At 43.9% G+C, this 21,174-nt stretch overlaps 1 protein-coding gene across 2 annotated transcripts in view; it reads left to right on the top strand.

Annotated features, from left to right (window-relative positions):
- Window positions 1-21,174, top strand: part of ACACA (acetyl-CoA carboxylase alpha) — a 624,740-nt gene that overhangs the window by 92,582 nt on the left and 510,984 nt on the right. For both annotated transcript variants that reach the window (XM_073542564.1, XM_073542565.1), the window contains exons 22-24: window positions 1,162-1,350; window positions 6,051-6,151; window positions 18,200-18,288. In XM_073542564.1, coding sequence (XP_073398665.1) covers window positions 1,162-1,350; window positions 6,051-6,151; window positions 18,200-18,288 — 379 coding nt within the window. The remainder of the gene's footprint in view (window positions 1-1,161; window positions 1,351-6,050; window positions 6,152-18,199; window positions 18,289-21,174) is intronic.

The raw sequence follows: 21,174 nt of genomic DNA, 5'->3' as shown, positions 1-21,174 counted from the left end.
CATCATGACAAAAGAAGATTATGTGGCAATACTGAAGCAACATCTGAAGACATCAGCCAGAAAGTTAAAGATTGGGCGGAAATGGGTCTTCCAAATGGACAATGACTCAAAGCACACTGCCAAAATGGTAACAAAGTGGCTTAACGTTAGCAGTCAATATTTTGCAGTGGCTATCACAAAGCCCTGATCTCAATCCTATTGAAAATTTATGGGCAAAGCTGAAAAAGGCAGGTGGGAGCAAGGCGACCTACAAACATGGTCAGTTACACCAGTTTTGTCAGGAGGAATTGGCCCAAATTCCACCAACTATTGTGAGAAGCTTGTGGAAGGATATCCCAAATGTTTGACCCAAGTCATTCAGTTTAAGGGCAATGGTACCAGATACTAAAGAAATGTATGTAAACTTTTGACTTTGCAGCAAGTAATAAAAATGCACATATGTATGTTTTTCTCAATAACTGACATGAAATTAGAATAAACCTATCCTATTTTAGGTCAGTTTCTTAAAATACAAAGAATGTGCCATCTTTATTTAACTTTAGGCCTTCTAAAGATCATTTCATCTTCAAATTAACTGTTCACAATAACAGTAATTTTGACCAAATTGTACATGCCACTGTAACTCAAGACTCATATTGTATGTCTGTCTTCTTGTAAAAAGGTCTGCAGTCAACTTTTTTCAATACAAACTTTACTCAGAGCTATGTAAAAATGGTGGCTGCATGTGGAAAGGTGGTGTGAGTTAGGCCTTAGTGTTACTGATGAGCAATGGCCACAAGAAAACACGCAAAGTCACTTCCAAGTTGTGTCCAGCTCACTGAATAAATGAATATATGAGAATGAATAAATGAGAATAACTAATATAATGAGTGGGTCCATGGTATGAATGGACAACACATTGATGCCATCCTGGTTCTGTTCATTTCAAGCACGGACAGGTGAATTCAGCCTTACAATGGCCATAGTGTTATAGCCATCAGAATGCTGATATTACATAAATCGGGAAAATCTCTTCCTAAATCTTCTTGAAAATGCCTTATCCACGTAACCATGACAGGATATGGTGCTGGTATTTGTACTCCAGTATCATTCAGGAATAGTATATTTTACACTGCCATTTGAATTTCAACCTCATTCAGTTACACATTTTCTTTTTGGCAGATAAAAGACTGGGTTGAAAGACTAATGAAAACCCTCAGGGATCCATCACTTCCTCTGCTTGAACTTCAGGACATCATGACAAGTGTATCAGGGCGTATTCCACCAAATGTGGAAAAGGCAATAAAAAAGGAGATGGCACAATATGCCAGTAATATCACCTCTGTTCTGTGCCAGTTTCCAAGCCAACAGGTAATGTTTCAGTGTAGAAGATTGTGCATTTTTTTCAGTACTAAAATGTTTGGATATCACACTACACTTTTACACTATACCAGATGAAGAAAAAAAGGTTACACAGTGTCGCTCTGCACAGTAATAGATAGAAAAAATAGGATGCACCTCCATAAATAAATACTAATGATAGGGTGCTGCACCTTGTTGGAATGCATATGCTACAAAACAAGGAGAAAAAAGACCAAACAAAAAATGGCGTGCACACCTGATACAGTACAATATATACAAAATAAAAAGTTCATGGGTCTTCCCACATATCCCTGCTGCATGTGGACTGATTGCCCACTTGGCCTTGATGATGGCTCCTTTTCCTTTCAGCTACTCGGGTAGCTACTATTAGGTTTACTTCCTTCTTCATGAACTTTCAATCTTTTTCAGAGCTATTGGTGTGTTCAGATTTGCTCGTGCTTTCACTTAAACACTGGCATTTTTTGTCTCGGGTTCTATATCCATATCATGCAATTCTTGAATTATTATTAGGCTTTCTATTAAGTGACCTTACAGGTTTAGCCTTATAGGATTGTGTATTATGATTAGTCATCAGCATTTTTTGGAGGTGGATGTTAATGATTTTTGCTGTATTATCATAATTACTTAATGTTTATGGAGCACTGTACAAATATTGTCCCATGTAGATGTTATTGTTGTCAGCAGTGTGTTTGGATCATCATGCCGTATCCTGGTTTTAGATGTTTTTAACATTTGTTGTTTGTCCTGGGTTTCCAATAAAAGACTTTGTATATATTGTACTGTATCAGGTGTGCACGCCATTTTTTGTTTGGTCTTTTTTCTCCTTGTTTTGTAGCTCTGCACAGTAATAGAACAGCCCCCCATTTAAAACCGTGTTGTCAAAAAATAAAATAAATACATCATTGCAGTAATAATATCCCTTAATTAGCCACTATGGTAATAATAGCCGCCATCCTGGCCCCTGTGTGTCTCATTCCTGGCTCCAGCTATATGTTCTCCCATCCTGCCCCCATGTGATGTCCCATCCTGCCCCTTATGATCTCCCCATCCTGCCCCATCTGTCCCATGACCCTGCCCCATTTGCCCCATGTTTATGGCCCATGATCCTGCCTCATCTCCCCCATGATTCTGCCCTATGATCCTGCACATCTGTCTCCATCCTGCCCCATGATCCTGCACATCTGTCTCCATCCTGCCCCATGATCATGCACCATCTTTCTCCATCCTGCCCTATCTATCTCCATTCTACCCCATGTTCCTGCCCCATCTGCCTCCATCCTGCCCCATCTGCCTCCATCCTGCCCCATCTATCTCCATCCTGCCCCATCTGTCTCCATCCTTCCCCATGTGCCTCCATCCTGCCTCATGTCACATGGTGCAGGATGGGGACAGTTGGGGCAAGATGGAGACAAATGGGCCATCTGTCTCCATCCATTCGTCAAAACATATTGCGGCTTGCCACTTTCAATAAAAATAAAAAATTTTCTTCTTACCTGGCCGCTATCCAGCGGTGATGTTCCCTCCAGGTATTTATAACCGCAGACTAGCCGGCGAATGACAGTGACGTCTTACACCGTCGATGTACGTTCTGACGTCAACTGTCAGCCTCCGATTGGCTGGCGGCTATTAACTATTGCCGTGCGGGTCCGCACGGCAATAGAGATTAACTGAACCTACGTCTCGGACACACTGGGGCCCAGTGAGCAGAAGAGACAGGGCCCAATGCGGGCCCCCTCTCCTCAGCCGGCCCATATGCCAGTCAAGGCAGTAATGCCCTGATGGCGGCCCTGATTGTATGCTTCCAACTTTGAGAAAACTATTTTACAGAAAGCTCTTTTCTGTTCCACAATAAACAGTGTCAAAGTGCACAAAGCACCGACCATTAAGGCATTGAAAGGCAAGTTTGGAGTGGAACCACTTGAGTAGCCCACACAGAGTCTTGACTTCAAGCCATCAACCATATGGGATGAACTAAAATGAAGAATTCATTCCAGACCAACATCAGTATCAAATGTCTTCTAGATTAAAACTTTGCCAGAAGAGTCAATGCTGTTTTAGCTGCAAAGGGCAGACTAATTCCATATTTATGTCTATGGATTTAGAATGGGATATCATAAAAACACCTGTAGGTGTAATGTGCAGGTGTCCCAATACTTTTGTCCAAAGAGTGAATTTTTGCTTTATGAAGATGCCTCGTAAAGAAATATCTTTATTGTATGCTCTGTTAAGAGGACGTTGTCAGTTACATTTGTCTTAGATAAGCAGTACCGCAGGCAAATGAAGTGTAAAAGCTTCTGTTACGGATCGCAGAGGGGAAGGGGGTGTCGACTTTGCTCACCTCGAGGGAGGGGAGAGAAGGACCCAGCAGGGATCGGCTCTCTGGCGTCACCACTTTCCCCAGGTTAGTTAGGGAACTGCACCAAGGGCAAATAGTCGTCGGAAAGGCTTCCTTTATAGATACGAGTTATTGAGGCGCTCCCAGTGAGGGGGAATATATATCACCAGTCCAGGCTGGGGATATATATATAAACCGCTTGGTCATCACTGTCAGAGTTCCTCACTAAAACAAACATGCTGCCACCAGTTCCTTGTTCGAAATAAGCCCCGTCCGACAGCAGGCTTATATCAGGTCAGAAACCAACCTGGGTAGCGTATAATAACCAATGGAGCGTGCGGACGTTGGGATACGTGTATCGAGATAAAAGAGCAGCCTAAGATTAATTTTATATTTAATCACCGAAAGGCGCACTAGAAATATACAGGTATATATTTACAGAACAATATACGGGTATTCAGTCAAGAGTGTAGTACAAGGGTAGTGTATAGATAGGTTGCAATTACCGTGTTATGTAGCATGTGACCACAGGAAGGAGCTGATGGATTACAGATCCAAATCTTAGTTAGGGGCTTTCCTGGCCGCGTCAGCTAACGGACCCTCCTGCCAGTAGAAAATTAAGCTCAGAATGAGGAGCTGGCTTTTATCTCCTAGGCTGCTCCCTCCCACACTCTGTGCCCACCCTTGGGCTTGTGCAGCCTCTCTCCCATATCTGAGAGTTTGATTTTCTGTCCAGAAAACCGTGGAGGCTCATAACTTTCCGCCCGAAGCTCTGAATGGAATGGCAGTGATGCCACTGGATTCTGCTGGATTTTATCTGCGCAGGGAGACCAAATATGCTCTACCGTATGTAATCCCTGGTAGCTATGCTTCATAACTCCATAACGCAGGGGTCTACAGGTGGCTGCCGGGCACGGATGTGTGGGCGAAGGAATGCCAGTTCCGAGAATGTGCTCGGCTAGGCTCAGAGATATTGCATTCTCTTATTATAGGTCATTTTCCAGATTCAATACCTCAGAGCCTTGCTGTGACTTGTGGTGCTTGAGTTAAGGGCCTTTCACACATAGCGAGATCGCTAGCGATCTCGCTAAAGCGACACCGATTTTGGGATGCAACAGCGATATCGCTAGCGATCTCGCTGTGTGTGACACGTACCTGTGACCGGCCCCCCGCTGGATATCACTGATCGCGCTCCAATGTCCTGTGCCATTTTTTCGTCGTTGGCATCCCACTAGCGCCGACTAGCGACGCATGGACGTAGGCGGAAGTCGTCATCATCGCTGCGGTGTGAAAGGTAACAGCGACCACCGACGGATCGCTTATCGCTGCTGCATCGCTGGTGAGATCTGCCTGTTTGGCAGCTCACTAGCGACCATTTAGCGATGCACCAGCGATCCTGACCAGGTCGTATCGTTGTCAAAATCGCTGGTGCATCGCTAACTGTAACGGGACCCTTAGACAAAGGAATCCAGTGTGGCTGTGCCTGCAGGAGAGTTCACACTCCTGTGCTAATTGCTAGTCACAGAGTTTCAAAGGGCTTGTTCCTGGAGTTGAATTAAATAAAATCAATGATCCTGTGGAATCCCAAGGGTGGGGGCACATTTCAGGAGTGGAAGGACATCTACGTTGTCCCTCACAGCTTCCTAGGATATCTGTTTCATTGCTCCCTTGCTTTGAATTTAACCTTTTCGTCACATGCAAATTAGCCCCTAAGTGCACTGGTGGGTGTGTCAGTGCCCGGGGGGGCGTGCCATTGCACTTGCATTCCTCAGCTCCTCTTCGCTTCTCTCTGGTTCGCTTCGCTTCCAAAAATGCTGTTTTAGCTGTAGTTTTTTTTTCTTTGCAAATTTTCGCTACTCACTAGAGCGGGTGGAATCTACAGCAGAAATACCAAGTAAATTGACATACTACAGTTTGTTTTTTTCATACAAACCTGCTGCAAATCTACAAAGACAAATAAGCAATGTATGTATGGGACTTTGGAAATCTTATCCAATTTGCTGGCACTGGGAAATCCTTCAGGTTTTGAGACAAAGAAAGGGTGCCACAAACTTACACAGACCCTTACTGATATTCTTCTCTCTTCCTATTGTACATGTAAGCTTATGGATTCTTTATTTTTTTTTTTTACCTTTCTTTGTTTTTTTCTTTCTCACCATATTTTTAGTTCCACAGTAGAAGATCTGTTTTAACATTTTATCATTGGTGCTGGAACCCAGTCCTCCTGGACCTTCTCTCCAGTTTTTCAGAATCTCTAGTTGATGTAACAATATTTTTTATATTGCTTTTTTTTTTTGTTCTTTGTTTAATGAGAGCCATATGTAACTTCATATGTAATATTTTTTTTATACAGATTGCAAATATATTGGACAGTCACGCAGCTACACTGAATCGTAAATCTGAACGTGAGGTTTTCTTTATGAACACACAGAGCATCGTGCAACTGGTGCAAAGGTGAGACAAGATGCAGAGCAGTTTTCCTTGACCATAGATTTGGTTCTACCTTTGCATCTTTAATTTTGTAAATTCATCTGAAAGCGGAAAGAGAAAATATGTGTCATATGAAACATTATACCGTTTTGTCACTACATCTCTTATAGAGATCTAATGCAGATTATAATAAAAATGCCACCGTTCAGTCTTAAGGTAATATTCATGTAATTTTGCATCAAGGTTTAACATTTTCAAAAAAAATACTTAAAGGGAATCTGTCACCAGATTTTTGCTACCTCATCTGAGAACAGCAAGATATAGGGAAACAGACTCCGATTCCAACAATGGATCACTTAGATAACTGGATGCTGCAGTTGTGACACAATCAGAATTCTTAGATGTTGAATACAGCAGAGCTCAGAAAGCTAACCCCACCCACACCACAGCCTTCTATGTACATTGTATATTGACAGTGAGCAGCTTATCACAGGCGGCGTGGTCGGACTTTTTGGCACAAGGCAGCTAGTGTGGGCAATGATAATGTCCTAGTGATAAAGCCTGCATTGTAAGTAAACACCAGCACAAAGCCTAATAAGTTACGTGCTGCTGAATTCAAAGTTTCAACCCCTACATCATGCTGTCCTCAGACTACATAGCAAAAGACTGGTGAGATATTCTTTTTAAAGGGGTTCTCCTCTTTTAGAAGACTGTGCCCTCCCAGGGCCCGGCGCCAGTTCTCTGCTGCTGCCCTGATGTCTTTTGTTTGATTACAGCAGTCACATGACATTGACATTACTGCAACCTGTGAGTGAGCACAGTGGCTCTGCCTGTGTATATGACACAAGCCACTGAGCTCAGTGATTTGGCCATAGCACGGTCGACAAGGTCCCCGCTGCAGTCAATAAGTGACTGTGGCAGACGTGTAGAGTCCGTTCTGGATCCGGGGAGGAAATCCAATATTCAGTTTGTTTTTATAGAAGTATTGCACCATATGGCATAAGATTTTACTAAGGCGGAGCTCTACTTTAAATGGTTAATTATGTTTTTCAACTAACTTCATCTGTTTAGACATGAACACTGGCTCTGATGCATACAGAGCGATTATTCATTTAGATTGTTCTGTGCACATAGGCTGTCATGTTTGCACAGGAGTAGAAATGGTGCAGATCGGTTCGGTGGGTCCCCGTAGATAATCTGTTGCCGCTGGATTGTATCCCTGCAAACCGTGTCTTGCCTGTAGGCATCCCTGGCTCTTCTGTTCATTTAGCTGGCATTGCTAAAAATTGCAGCATGTCGCACATGTCATCATTACAGCTTGATGCACATGTGACTCTGCGCTTGGCTGGATAATCAGAAGAACAGCCACGGGTGCTGAAAAGTAGGAGGTGTTTTGTAGGCCTCCCTTTCATAGATTACTTACACGACCACTGGACCGGGTCCGGACAATCCATTTGTACCATATCTACACAGGACGATTTAGTGTCAAGAATGATGATTTTCATGTTAGCTTAAAAATCATTTTGCCTAATGAACTAGCATGCTGCACTGTCTTACTGTCCTCTTCCGAACACATACTCCATAAACCACAATATTATTAGGCTGGTACAGGTATGGAATTGTATATATATAAAAAAATCCTGCCCGGAGCATATAGTGTGTATATATAACAACTATTATAACAATATAAATTGTCCCTTGAATGGGCTACCAACTCAGGAAACAGTCATGTTATATTATATGTAGATAAGTCATCATACCCGCTATTATGAAACAGAGACCACATTACCTAAGTACCCCAAAGCACGTTTCATGTCCCCCTCTTCAGGGGAGGAACTGGAGGAGTGCTAGCAGCCGTTTAAATAGTGCCAATATTTGAGTAATTTACCTGTTTAGCTGGACACACATCTGCCATTAGTCACTGCATCTCTTTACGTGGCTGGTGTCTCGGAAGTCACACTGCGTTTGTCCGCTCAGCTCGACCTCTGATTGGACGGGGGTGGGGAGGCATGTTATCTGGTGGCAGGCATCTATATGAACATGGTCTCACAATTCAACTGGCTTAATGAATATGGATAGCAAATGCTGAACAATAATATATATAGTCATTTCCGAATGTGTTGGCATCCTTGAAATTGTTCCAGAAAATGAAGTATTTCTCCCAGAAAGTTATTGCAATTATATGTTTTGTTATACACGTGTTTATTTCCTTTGTTAGTATTGGAACAACACAAGAAAAAAAAAAAAACAGGAAAAAAAAGCAAATTGGACATAATTTTACACAAAACCCTTAATATGAACCTGACAACATTGTTTGCATCTTTCCAAAACTGGGGTTAACAGCTTTGTCTAAGCATGTGGTGCTTGTTCAAACTTGCCTGTGGCAAGTAACAGGTGTAGGCAATATAAAAATCACACCTGTAAACCAGATAAAAGGGTGTGACCAAGTCACTGGTAGAGTGCTGGCGTAGAGATACGTGTCACTACGCTTAATGGCGTCAGTGATGTAAAACCCAGAGTCATTTCCCTCCAGCACATTAAAAGTGGTGAGGATTTAGTTAAGTTGCATAATGGGCTGGTTTTTATGTGGACATCCATAGAGTGGGTGGATGTCCACCTTATCTTCCCCTTTAGAGCCTGCATGGAGGTGTGCTGACAGGACCTGTGTCATGTCACAGTCATGTGTTCAGTCACATGGTCTGGGGCTTAAATGGCTTGGCTCAAGAGGCAGTCTTTGGTGTCAGCAAGACTGGATTCTCTAGTGGTTTGTGTCCTGAGGAGGAAAGACTGAACCTGTGTTGCTCCAGAGCGGGCTGCTGCCCTCAAATGTATGGACTCTGTTACAGCATTTTTTTTTTTCTATGTTGTTTTCTTGTTTTTGCCGGAAGGGCTGTGTTTACTTTCCCCTTCTTGTTGGTTTATGCTGCAATATAATAAACCAACTGAAGATTTAAAGAGAGAGTGTTCCAATTTTCTACCTCTGTGTACCACCAAGTAAGTTGAACTACCACAAGGGAAAGAAGTTGACTCAATCTCTGTGTGTCTGTGTGTGCCACATTTAGCATGGAGAACAGAAAGAGAAGAGGAGAACTGTTTGAGGACTTGAGAACTAAAATTGTTGAATATCTACAATCTCAAAGTTACAAGTCCATCTCCAGAGATTTTGATGTTCCTTTGTCCACGGTGTGGTGCACAACATAATCCCCAAGAAATTTACAACCCATGGCAGTGTAGCTAATCTCCCTGAGGTCCAAAATAAATTCAAGCTGTCCTGCAGGCTCAGGGTACATCAGAGTCAGTGCGAACTATCCGTTGACATTTGAATGAAATGCTATGGCAGGAGACCCAGGAGACCTAGAGACATACAAAATGCAAACTGCAGTCTAGCTTTTTTATGTTAGTAATATAAAATCCTTCTGGGAAAGGGTATTGTGAACATATGAGACCAAGATAGAGATTTTTGGTAAAGCACATCATTCTTTCTACTGTTTACCGAAAATAGAATGAGGCCTACAAAGAAAAGAACACAGTACCTACAGTCAAATATGGTAGAGGTTCAAAGATGTCTGGGACTGGGAGACTTGACTGTGTGCAAAGCATTATGAAATCTGAAGATAATCGAAGGATTTATTCGGACTCCCATGACAGCACCACGAGAGAGGGGATCCGCCCTATAGGAACAGGAAACCTACAGATACAAAAGGGCGGCACCTCTCCCACGCATCAGTTGGTTTCCTGTTCCTGAGAGGACGGGATCCTACAGAAGATTTGGATCCCAGGCCGGCCAGCCGACTCCGGTAGCGAGGGGGTCTCCTACCTCGGCCTGGTTCGGATTTCCTGGAGGACGCCACGGTGGCCCAGGATGGGTGTCACGGCGGTGGCGTGGACAGCAGGGAGCGGCGTCCGGAGGATGTCCGTCTCCAGGAATTTAGCCGCCGCCGGTAAGTATACCCCCCCCGGGGATTCCCGGCTCCGGCGGCGCACAGGTGGCAGCGTTGTGCAGGGGGCTGCGACCGGGCGCTGCTCCGGAGCTCCCGGGCGTCCCGCGGGGCTTCCGGCGTTTCCGGGGTAGCGGTGACGTCAGGGGGCGGGCGGAGGAGGCTCTTCCGGGTCAGCGCGCCACTGCGCATGCGCGGCGATTCCAAGATGGCGGCGCCCATCGGAAACACCGATGGCGTGAGTTCGGGCGCCAGCTGGGGTAGGGAGCTCCGTTAAGGGGGGGAGGGGCGCGGCATGGATACTGCTGACCGGAGGAGGGGGTATTTAGGCGGGACCCGGGCAGGGTTCCTTGCCTTGGCCACACTACTACATGCAGCAGTGTGCAGCAGCAGCAGTGGTAATGGAAAGCGATCGAGAGCAGCGGCAGCAGCAGCAGCGGCAGAAGCAAGGGCAGCAGCGGCAAACATCACTGCCGCCCCTGGATGACCTTCGGCAGGTCAAACAGAAAAAGAAAGGATCCCGTGACAGTAATGCGGGACGAAGTGACCAGTCCACTCGTAAGAGCTCCTCCAGGCAGACAGGAGCATCGGCTGAAAGAAATCCCCCTCGTTCTCCGGTACTTGATTGTGGCACTGGTAAGTGATCTTCGTGAAAGTTCACTCAGTGACGGGACCCCCCTTCTGTGTTTTTTCTTTTTCTAGGGAAAAAAAGCGACAAATAAAAATAAGCATAGGGAATGCGCACTCTGTGCATGCCCATTACCGGACGCGTGCCTCAAAAGATTGTGCCCTCCCTGTATTCAGCAGACGGTGGCAGAAGAGTCGCCTGCAGTAGCGGCGAGTTTGAGAGACATTGTCAGGGTAGAAATGAGGGAAACCCTAAAGTCCTTGTCTCAGCCGCAAAGTCTAAGGGGCGAGGTCCCGGCGGAGTCTGATTCCTCGACAGAGTGGAGAAAAAGCAGAGACTCCCAGGCTTCATCTCCCTCGTCCTCCTCAGGAGAAGAGGACTCGGGGCGATTTTGTCTGCCTCTTGACCGGGTAGACAAGCTGGTCAAAGCAGTCAGAGGGACAATGGAGGTAGAGGAGCCTAAGCCCCATTTATCCATGCAGGATGTCATGTTCGGTGGGCTGGAACAGAGAAAGCGGAGAGTCTTTCCGTTAAACCAAAAGATACAGGATCTGATCCACAGAGAGTGGAAAAGACCGGACAAAAGAGGGTCGCTACCACCAGCCCTCAAAAGGAGATACCCCTTCGACGATCCGGCAGTAAGTTCTTGGGACAGAGCCCCCAAGTTAGACGCGGCCATTGCGAAGGCATCAAAAAAATCCTCGCTCCCCTTTGAGGACATGGGATCCCTTAAAGATCCCTTAGACAGGAAAGCTGATACTTTCCTGAAAAACACCTGGGAGATGGCGGCCGGGTCCCTAAGACCAGCAGTGGCTTCAACGTGCACGGCCAGGTCCATGATGGTCTGGTTGGACCAGTTGGAGTCACAACTAAAACAGGGTACATCAAGACAGACAATTCTTGGGGCCCTACCGACCATCCAAGAGGGAGCAGCCTTCCTAGCAGATGCCTCAGCGGATGCGGTGAGAATGGCCGCCAGAGCAGCAGGTCTCTCTAACGCAGCTCGCAGAGCCCTGTGGCTAAAGTGCTGGCAGGGAGACATCCAGTCCAGAGCAAAGCTCTGTGCGATTCCATGTGAGGGCGAATACTTGTTTGGAACTGTCTTAGACGAGCTGCTTGAAAAGGCGGGGGATGACAAGAAAAGGTTCCCAAACCTTTAATCAACGTCCTACCGTCGCCCATTTGGTAGAAGGAGATTTGGCCAGGGGAGAAGGCGCAACTCTTCGCCTGTTAGAGATCGACCCAGATGGGAAGACAGAAGGAGACGAGGTACGGGCTATATGTTTACACGCTCGTCGAGAGATCAAAAGAAACCAAATCAATGACTAGCGGTTCCCGTAGGGGGTAGACTGTCATCCTTCTTCCTGGCATGGTCACAGATTACGAATAGTGACTGGGCGCGCAAGGTAATATCCACCGGGCTTAGGTTGGAATTCTCCCAGATCCCGCGGGACACCTTTAAACTGACCCCCTTAAGATCTTCTCATCTCGAACAAGCGGCTTTAGAAGCGGAAGTCTTGAGCCTATGTCAGAAAAATGTTCTGGTAGAGGTCCCAGAGGCTGAAAGAGGAAGAGGGTTTTACTCTCCCCTGTTTCTAATCCAGAAACCTGATAACACATTCGGAACGATTATAAACCTTCGTTCCCTTAACGAATTTTTGATTAATCATAAATTCAAAATGGAGTCCATTAATACAACAATAAAAATATTGTTTAAAGGTTGTTTTATGGCAGTCATAGATTTGAAAGACGCGTACTATCATGTACCTATCCATACAGACTTCCAGCAGTTCCTGAGGGTGGCAGTTTCAGTAGAGGGCACAGTACGTCATTTTCAGTATAGAGCCCTTCCCTTTGGTCTCTCAGCAGCACCCAGGGTTTTTACAAAGTTAGTGGCCGAGGTTATGGCTCACTTACGGGAGGTGGACGTCTTAATCATTCCATATTTAGACGATTTCTTGATTGTAGGAAAATCAGTGGGTCATTGTAAATCCCAGATAGAAAAAGCTAAATCCAGGTTAGAAAACCTGGGATGGATTTTAAACTACGAGAAATCCCGACTCCAGCCCTTAAAAATACAGAAATTTTTAGGGTTGATACTAAATTCAGACACTCAGCGGTGCCTGCTACCACTAGATAAAATACAAAAGATACAGGAGCAGGTTCTTCGGGCAATGGATAATCCATCTATGACCCTCAGACAGGCCATGTCCCTGTTAGGTTCTCTAACTTCATGCATCCCAGCAGTAAGGTGGGCACAGTTCCATACCAGAACCCTTCAAAACGACGTCTTGATTAATAGCAGGGCCCTTGGAGGCTCCTTACAGGGTCGGATGTGTCTAAGCCCCTCTACTGTTGCATCACTGAGATGGTGGCTTGAGAGCGAGAACCTAGCGTCAGGGGTGCCCTGGATAACACAGATAACCCGTATTATAACCACAGACGCAAGTTCCTTCGGGTGGGGAGCCCATATGGGGGACATAGTGGTACAGGGCCAGTGGGATTCTAATTCTGAAATCTCATCCAACCAGAGAGATCTATTGGCGATAGAGCGGGCAGTCAAGAAACTCATTATCTACCTGCAGGGCCATCATGTGAGGATACACTCGGACAACCAGGTAGCGGTAGCATATGTCAACCACCAAGGTGGAACCCGCTCCAGCGCTCTGATGCAGATAACAACGGCTCCTCCAGATAGCAGAGAGAAATTGTCTATCTTTGACCGCGCTCCACATCAGCGGAAAGGACAATGTAAGAGCAGACTTTTTAAGCCGCAAGGCTCTGAGGCTGGTTTCACATTTGCGTTTTTTAGCGCTGGAAAAAAACGCATACCTGCGCATGCGTTTTTTCCCCTATATTTAACATGGGTGCACATACCTGCGCGCTGGTAAGCGCATGTATGCGATTTTCATGCGCTGCGTTTTTTTGGGGTGTGCGTTGGTATTTTCCAGACGCAGCATGTTGCATTTTTTGGCCCTGCAAAAAAGCGCATGCGCACATATGCGCACGTTTTGCGCTAAAAATGGCCATTATAGCCTATGGATGCGCATATGTGCGCACTGGCATGCTCATGTATGCGTTTTTTTGCATATGCGGTTTTTTTTTTTAACCATGGAATTTAGGGGTTTGGGTTAGAGTTAGGGTTAGTTAAGGGGGTTTAGGGTTAGGGTCAGGGTTAGGGTTGGGGTTTGGGTCAGGGTTAAGTATGGTTTGGTTAAGGGTTAGGGTCAGGGTTAGGGTCAGGATTAGGGTTAAGTATGGTTTGGTTAAGGGTTAGGGTCAGGGTTAGGGTTAGGGTTAGGGTCAGGGTTAGGGTTAGGGTCAGGGTTAGGGTTAAGTATGGTTTTGTTAAGGGTTAGGGTCAGGGTTAGGGTCAGGATTAGGGTTAAGTATGGTTTGGTTAAGGGTTAGGGTCAGGGTTAGGGTTAGGGTCAGGGTTAGGGTTAAGTATGGTTTTGTTAAGGGTTAGAGTCAGGGTTAGGGTCAGGATTAGGGTTAAGTATGGTTTTGTTAAGGGTTAGGGTTAGGGTTAGTTAGGGTTTAGGGTTTGGGTTAGGGTTAAGTATGATTTGGTTAAGGGTTAGGGTCAGGGTTAGGGTCAGGGTTAGGGTTAGGGTCAGGGTTAGGGTTAGTAAAGTCATGGTTTGGGTAGTGTGAGGGGCCACCTAAAAATGTTGGAAAAAAACGCAAACGCGGTAAAAACGCACTAAAAACGCATACAAACGCATAAAAACGCTGCGTTTTTTTCATGCATGCTCATAAAAATGCTTGAAAAAAACGCAGCAGTTGTATGCTTTTGTATGCGTTTTTTCAATGCGTTTTTTTGCGGGAAAAACGCGCTGCAAAAAAAAGCAAGTGTGAAACTAGCCTGAGACAAGGAGAATGGGCTTTGAACAAAAATATTTACCGCCAGATTGTCCGCAGATGGGGCCAGCCAGAGGTAGACCTCTTTGCCACCAGAAAAAACAGAAAAGAAAGATTGTTCTGCTCTCTGAACCCCAGGGAAAATCCCCTGGCGGTGGATGCCCTACTGATAAGATGGGATTTTTCTCTGGCATACGCCTTTCCACCATTGAATCTTCTTCCTCTGGTAGTCAGGAAGATCAGAGAGGATCAGGCAAGAGTCATACTGATTGCCCCCTTTTGGCCCAGGAGGACCTGGTTCGCATGGTTGAGGACCATGTCGGTAGGCGATCCCTGGGTACTGCCGAACCTTCCGGATCTCCTCCACCAGGGGCCAGTCAGCCACCCACAAGTAGCGGGACTTCATTTGACGGCGTGGTATTTGAAAGGTCACTATTAAAAAATAGAGGGTTCTCCAAGAACTTAATTGACACCCTCCTAAGAAGCAGAAAATTAACCACCACTAATATCTATGCTAGGACCTGGAAACGCTTCCTGTCCACCTTTCGCTTTGACATCAGAGATGGAATTCCCACGAAACATATTCTGGAATTTCTCCAGAAAGGTTTCGAATTGGGTCTCTCCACAAGCACGCTAAAAGTACAAGTTTCAGCCTTAGGGGCCCTGTTTGCAGCTGATATTGCAAAAGATTATTGGGTAGCAAGGTTCATCAGAGCAGCGGCCAGATCGAGACCTATACACAAAGATAGATGCGTACCGTGGGACTTAAACTTAGTCCTTACAGCCATGACAGAAAGTCCGTTTGAACCTTTAGATTCCGCCTCACTAAAGATTATATCCCTTAAAACAGCATTCCTGGTAGCAATAACATCCGCACGTAGGGTGAGCGACATACAGGCACTCTCCAGATTGCCTCCTTACACAGAGTTCTTACAGGATAGAGTGATCCTAAGGCCAGATCCAGCATACCTTCCCAAGGTAGCAACACAATTCCACAGGACACAGGAGATAGTTCTGCCTTCCTTCCTCCCTAACCCAACCAACCCTAAAGAGCAGAAACTCCAGACGTTAGATATTAGAAGATGCTTACTGACATATCTAGCAGCCTCGGATCCTTGGAAGAAGGAGAACGCATTATTCCTATCCTTCCAAGGTTCCAGGAAAGGATACAGAGTATCAAAACGCACATTAGCAAGGTGGATTAGGGAGGCTATCTCTCTTGCCTACACAGCAGGTGGCGGTCCGGCTCCACAGAATCTGAGGGCACATTCCACTCGGGCCATGGCGTCATCCTGGGCGGAGAGATCTGGAGTATCAATTGATCAAATATGTAAGGCGGCCACCTGGTCATCTCCTTCCACCTTTTTTAACCACTATCGGTTAGACATGGGTGCCTCCTCAGACCTCACCTTCGGGCTAAGGGTGCTGCAGGCTGTAGTCCCTCCCTAAGGTAGTTTACATCTCTGTAATTCTCTCGTGGTGCTGTCATGGGAGTCCGAATAAAGTATTAAGTTACGTACCGGTAACGGTATTTTTCGGAAGCCCATGACAGCACCCTTAGTTCCCTCCCTTGTTCACGTATAGGGGTGCACTCCTTTAGAATGTTCATAGAATCACCATATGTGGGAGAGGGTATGATATAATTCGGTTAAATAGGGTAGATAGGTTGTATATATCATATGTTGTGTACTAACCATGGTAGCCTCTCAAGCTCTGTAATCCAACTGATGCGTGGGAGAGGTGCCGCCCTTTTGTATCTGTAGGTTTCCTGTTCCTATAGGGCGGATCCCCTCTCTCGTGGTGCTGTCATGGGCTTCCGAAAAATACCGTTACCGGTACGTAACTTAGTACTTTTTGGGTCACAATGTACCGTAATGCCATGTCAGAAAGTTGGGTTTGTCTCCTAGGTCATGGGTCTTTCAGCAGGACAATGACCCCAAAATACTTGAAGAAGCACCCAGAAATGGAGGGAAACAAAGCGCTGGAAAGTTCTGAAGTGGCCAGCAATGAGTTCAGAAGTACATTCCATTAAACACATGTGGAGAGATCTTAGAATTGCTGTTAGGAGAAGGAGCCTTCAAATATGAGACCTGGAGCAGTTTGCGAAAGAATAGTCCAAAATTACACTTGCGAGGTGTAGGAAGCTTGTTATTGGTAATAGGAAGCAAATGATGGTTTTTATTTATTCCAAAGGTTGTACAAGCAAATATTAAGTTGCCAACAATTTTGTCTAGCCATTTTTTGGTGTTTTATGTGAAATTATGTCCAAATTGACTTTTTTTTTTCTCATTTTTTTTATGGGATTCAATACACACAAAGGAAATAACGTGTATAATACAAGTTGTGTAATTTTCAGGGAGAAATGCTTCATTTTCTGGAACAATTTCGAGGGTGCCAACATTTACAGCCATAACTGAGTAGATAATATATAACACATACAAGAAATATGTCGCCATCTTGTGGGGAAATGTTATTACAACTCCTGAAAAAAAATCAATAAACAGAGATAACAGAGATTATAATATTATTATTTATTATTATATTATACAAACAGTACATATGGTAATAGATTGCAAGTATATAGATATCAGTGGCCAAATAAATGGCCATTTAAAAAAAATAAATAAATAAATAAATATAATAATTATAAAGTGAGTGGTATAGAAAAATAAAAAAATACAAAATATAACACTACATGTGCAGAATATATTTTGCAGAGATCGTCCCATTGTTTGTAATTAAATTTACTCTGCTATAAATAACAAACAAAGTCTAGAAACAACTAGTTTACAAGGCATCAGTTAAACATTGCAACTATTTCTGGATTCTCAATCTTCTAAGGTGAATTGCCAGGAGTCATCTCCTTAACATAAGAATTTGTCCTGTGCTGATTTCATGCATTGCATATATGCCAATCTATGTATTTGGTTTAAATACATTCTTGTTCTCACTAATTCACCAGATTTTATTGTTAACATTGAGTTTTAAAAGGTAACACTATTAAAAAATGGTGATTAAATGCCTTGACAGGTGAATTTAGCTCCACACATTATCCATAGCTTGTCAAGATAGCTGAACCTGATGGATATCCTGAAGAATGTAAAGTCCCAACCTAAGTTTCCAGTAATGATTACCTTCTCGAGAAGTGTTGCATTTTCCTTTAGTTTTGGGTAGCTTTCAAAATTAGCTGCCGGAGTGCATGATGAATAATAATTTTTCTGGACAGTATATGACTTGTAGTCTGCGTTCATACCAGTTTTCCATTATGTAGGCTTTAGCTCTAAATTTCAGTTGACACTGAACTAGTGCGGGGAAACTAGGTGCTAAAGTGTCTCCCAGACATGAGGGGTTATACGTTCCTTTCTCCCTGTGGCACACGTTCAGAAGCAGCTGTATGGATGACAGTATAAAGTAGTACTATGCAATTTTTTTATGCAGTGCAGACCTTTATCTTTAAGGCATAAGTGTTTTTTCCTCTATGAAACACAATGTAGAAGAAGATGAATTTTAGATTTTTGTTTTCATGTGCTGCTGCAACATTCTTCATAGAACCAGTAATAAACATTTTCAGACATCACTGTTCTTTAACTTGACTATGATGACTTCACCCGGTTCCCTAAATGATCTATATATATTTGTCAGATACCGAAGCGGCATTCGTGGTCACATGAAAGCTGTCGTCATGGATTTGCTTCGTCAGTATTTGAAAGTTGAAACCCAGTTCCAGCATGGTATGTTCTGCACAATTACCTTTTTTCCCTCATTGAGTAAGAAAATAAAACTCTGTTCTTCTTATTTCACATATTTTTTTGTTATTAAAATCTTGACAAATGTCTCATTTTATCTTCATAGCAGTGCTTCTGAAAACTGTAAAGCCTCCCCCCAAAACACAGTAGATGGCTGTATGCCGAACAGTCCCTCCCCCGACTCTCGGCTCAGCCGTGCACTCCTGTGCTTTCTGTGAGAAAGCCTCTGCCTCACTTACATCATTGTGTCTTATTTACTAGAGAACGCAAGGATCGGTGGTCCAAAATCGGACATATCGAATCCTTCCCTCCTCAGGTCATCATCTGTTGTAGGAGAGCCCCATACACATTAGACTGTCAGCCAAATCCGCCAATACCGATGGATTCCGACATTCGCTCTGCCGGCACCAGTATAGTCTATGGCTCCGTAGGCGCATACATCCGAATCCCGTTTTTCAGACTTAAAGGGAATCTGTCACCCCTTTTTTGAGATATCATATAATGATATCATTCAATTGTGTGTCACATAAGGATTCTCTTAGTACTTTTGCTTCCTCCTGACCCCGCACCTTTCATGCATAAATACCTTTTTTATATCGGTTCAGATGTATGTAAACTGCCGCTGTCCGGTCCGCTGGGCGGGGCTTATTCACCTGCTCCCCCCTCCCTGTCTTGCTCTACACATTTCTTCTTCTGATGGGCCACCAACAATAGAATAAGTTTAAGAACTCTTCCACTGAGAGATCGTTAATTAAAAATGGTATTTTGCTCATTTGCTGCCATCTTCTGGTGAAGTCTGGTAGTTGAGGAGAACTACTGTACAGACCACAGTCCTGGCCAATTTTAGTTAGATGTTTCTATGGTTACTGATCTACAGTTGTAAGCATTTTAACATGTTGTTAAACTTTTATTAATAAAGGTATCAAGTTTATGCAAAGGCTCAATATTTACAGTGTTAACCTTTTAATTTTTAAGACTTGTGTAATTTGCCCTGTCCTTGACTACAGGTTCTCTATAGGATTGAGATCTGGGGAGTTTCCTGGCCATGGACTCAAAATTTCAATGTATTGTTCACCACACCACTTAGTTATCACTTTTGTATTGTGACCTAGTCCTCTGTCAATCTGGAAAATCACAATGTTCCTGGATCGTTGGGAGAAGTTGCTCTTGGATCATGTTTAGATGCCATTCTTTATTCATGGTAGTGTGCTTGAGTAAAGTTGTGAATGAACCCCCTACCTTGGAGGAAAAGCATCCCCCATACATCAATGGTTTGATGATGTTACCGTTGACCTGACACAGGACTCATGGTCGCTCACCTCTTCTTCTCCCAACAATCATTCGATGGATATAAGGCTGGAAAATTCCCTGGATCTCTACCCCATTAAGAACCTGTGGTCAATCCTCAAAAAGTGAATAAGCAAACAAAACCACAGAGATTGTATTAACCCCTTAATGACCGCTGATGTGCATTAAAACGGTGGCCACTAAGAGGTCTCATTCCTTTATCACCGTTTTTGTTTTTAAAGTGTGCCCGCTATTAAAAAAAATTCTCTTTCCTCTGATATGATATACATGTCAGAGGAGAGAGAAATGAAGTTCCCAAGATCCCTCAGTACTTCTGCCATCTCCTGGGCTCTCCTGCTTTATCTGCATTCTCTTTCTGAAAAAAAAATGGCTGGTGCATGTGCAATGCACCCACTGAGCTCTACCGGCCCGCAACACCAGGGAATTTTCCTATTGGTTCCTGACTTGATCACTCTGATAGACTCTATCACAGTGATCAAAAGCCAATTAATTATTAAATTATCCCCCCCCCCATTCCCTCGTGTCATCCCCTTAGTTGGTTAAAAAAAAAAATTATTTCAATCTTTGCAGTTAGGGTTATGAGTGGTCTCAGGATAGACAATGGGTTTGGGTTTTTTCAAAAGTTTTAAAAAAACAAACAAACAACTGATGACTATATGACGAATAGTGTTAAGCGCAGGTGCTCACTACTCTGCTTTGCATTGGGTGTTTAGGTATGCACCAAGTATCGAGTCACTTGCTCTAGTCCACACCCCGCATATTTTAGACAATCAAAATAAGATGCAGGGATATCCTGCCAATCCCCACATGTATTCTGGCTGTTTAACCCCTTAACCCCCATGGGTGGTTTGCACGTTCATGACCGGGCCAATTTTTACAATTCTGACCACTGTCCCTTTATGAGGTAATAACTCTGGAACGCTTCCATGGATCCCGGTGATTCTGACATTGTTTTCTCGTGACATATTGTACTTCATGTTAGTGGTAAAATTTAATTCATATCACTTGCATTTATTTGTGAGAAAAAAGGAAATTTGGTGAAAATTTCGCAATTTTCCAACTTTGAATTTTTATGCCCTTAAATCACAGAGATACGGCACACAAAAAACTTAATAAGTAACATTTCCCACATGTTTACTTTACATCAGCACAATTTTGGAACCCCAATTTTTTTTTCTTAGGAAGTTATAAGGGTTAAAAGTTGACCAGCGATTTCTCATTTTTGCAACACCACTTTATTTTTACGGACCACATCACATTTGAAGCCACTTTGAGGGGTCTATATGATAGAAAATACCCAAAAGTGACACCATTCTAAAAACTGCACCCCTTAAGGTGCTCAAAACCACATTCAAGAAGTTTATTAACCCTTCAAGTGCTTCACAGGAATTTTTTGAATATTTAAAAAAAAAAAAAATGAACATTTAACTTTTTTTCACAAATAAAATACTTCAGGTTCAATTTTTTTTATTTTACCAAGGGTAACAGGAGAAATTGGACTGCAAAAGTTATTGTGCAATTTGTCCTGAGTACGCTGATACCTGATATGTGGGGGGGAATCAC

Source organism: Dendrobates tinctorius, unplaced genomic scaffold, assembly GCF_039654945.1.
Source record: "Dendrobates tinctorius isolate UK_male_01 unplaced genomic scaffold, ASM3965494v1 ptg000127l, whole genome shotgun sequence".
In the NCBI taxonomy this organism is placed as follows: Eukaryota; Metazoa; Chordata; class Amphibia; order Anura; family Dendrobatidae; genus Dendrobates; species Dendrobates tinctorius.
This window is presented reverse-complemented; position numbering and strand designations above follow the sequence as displayed.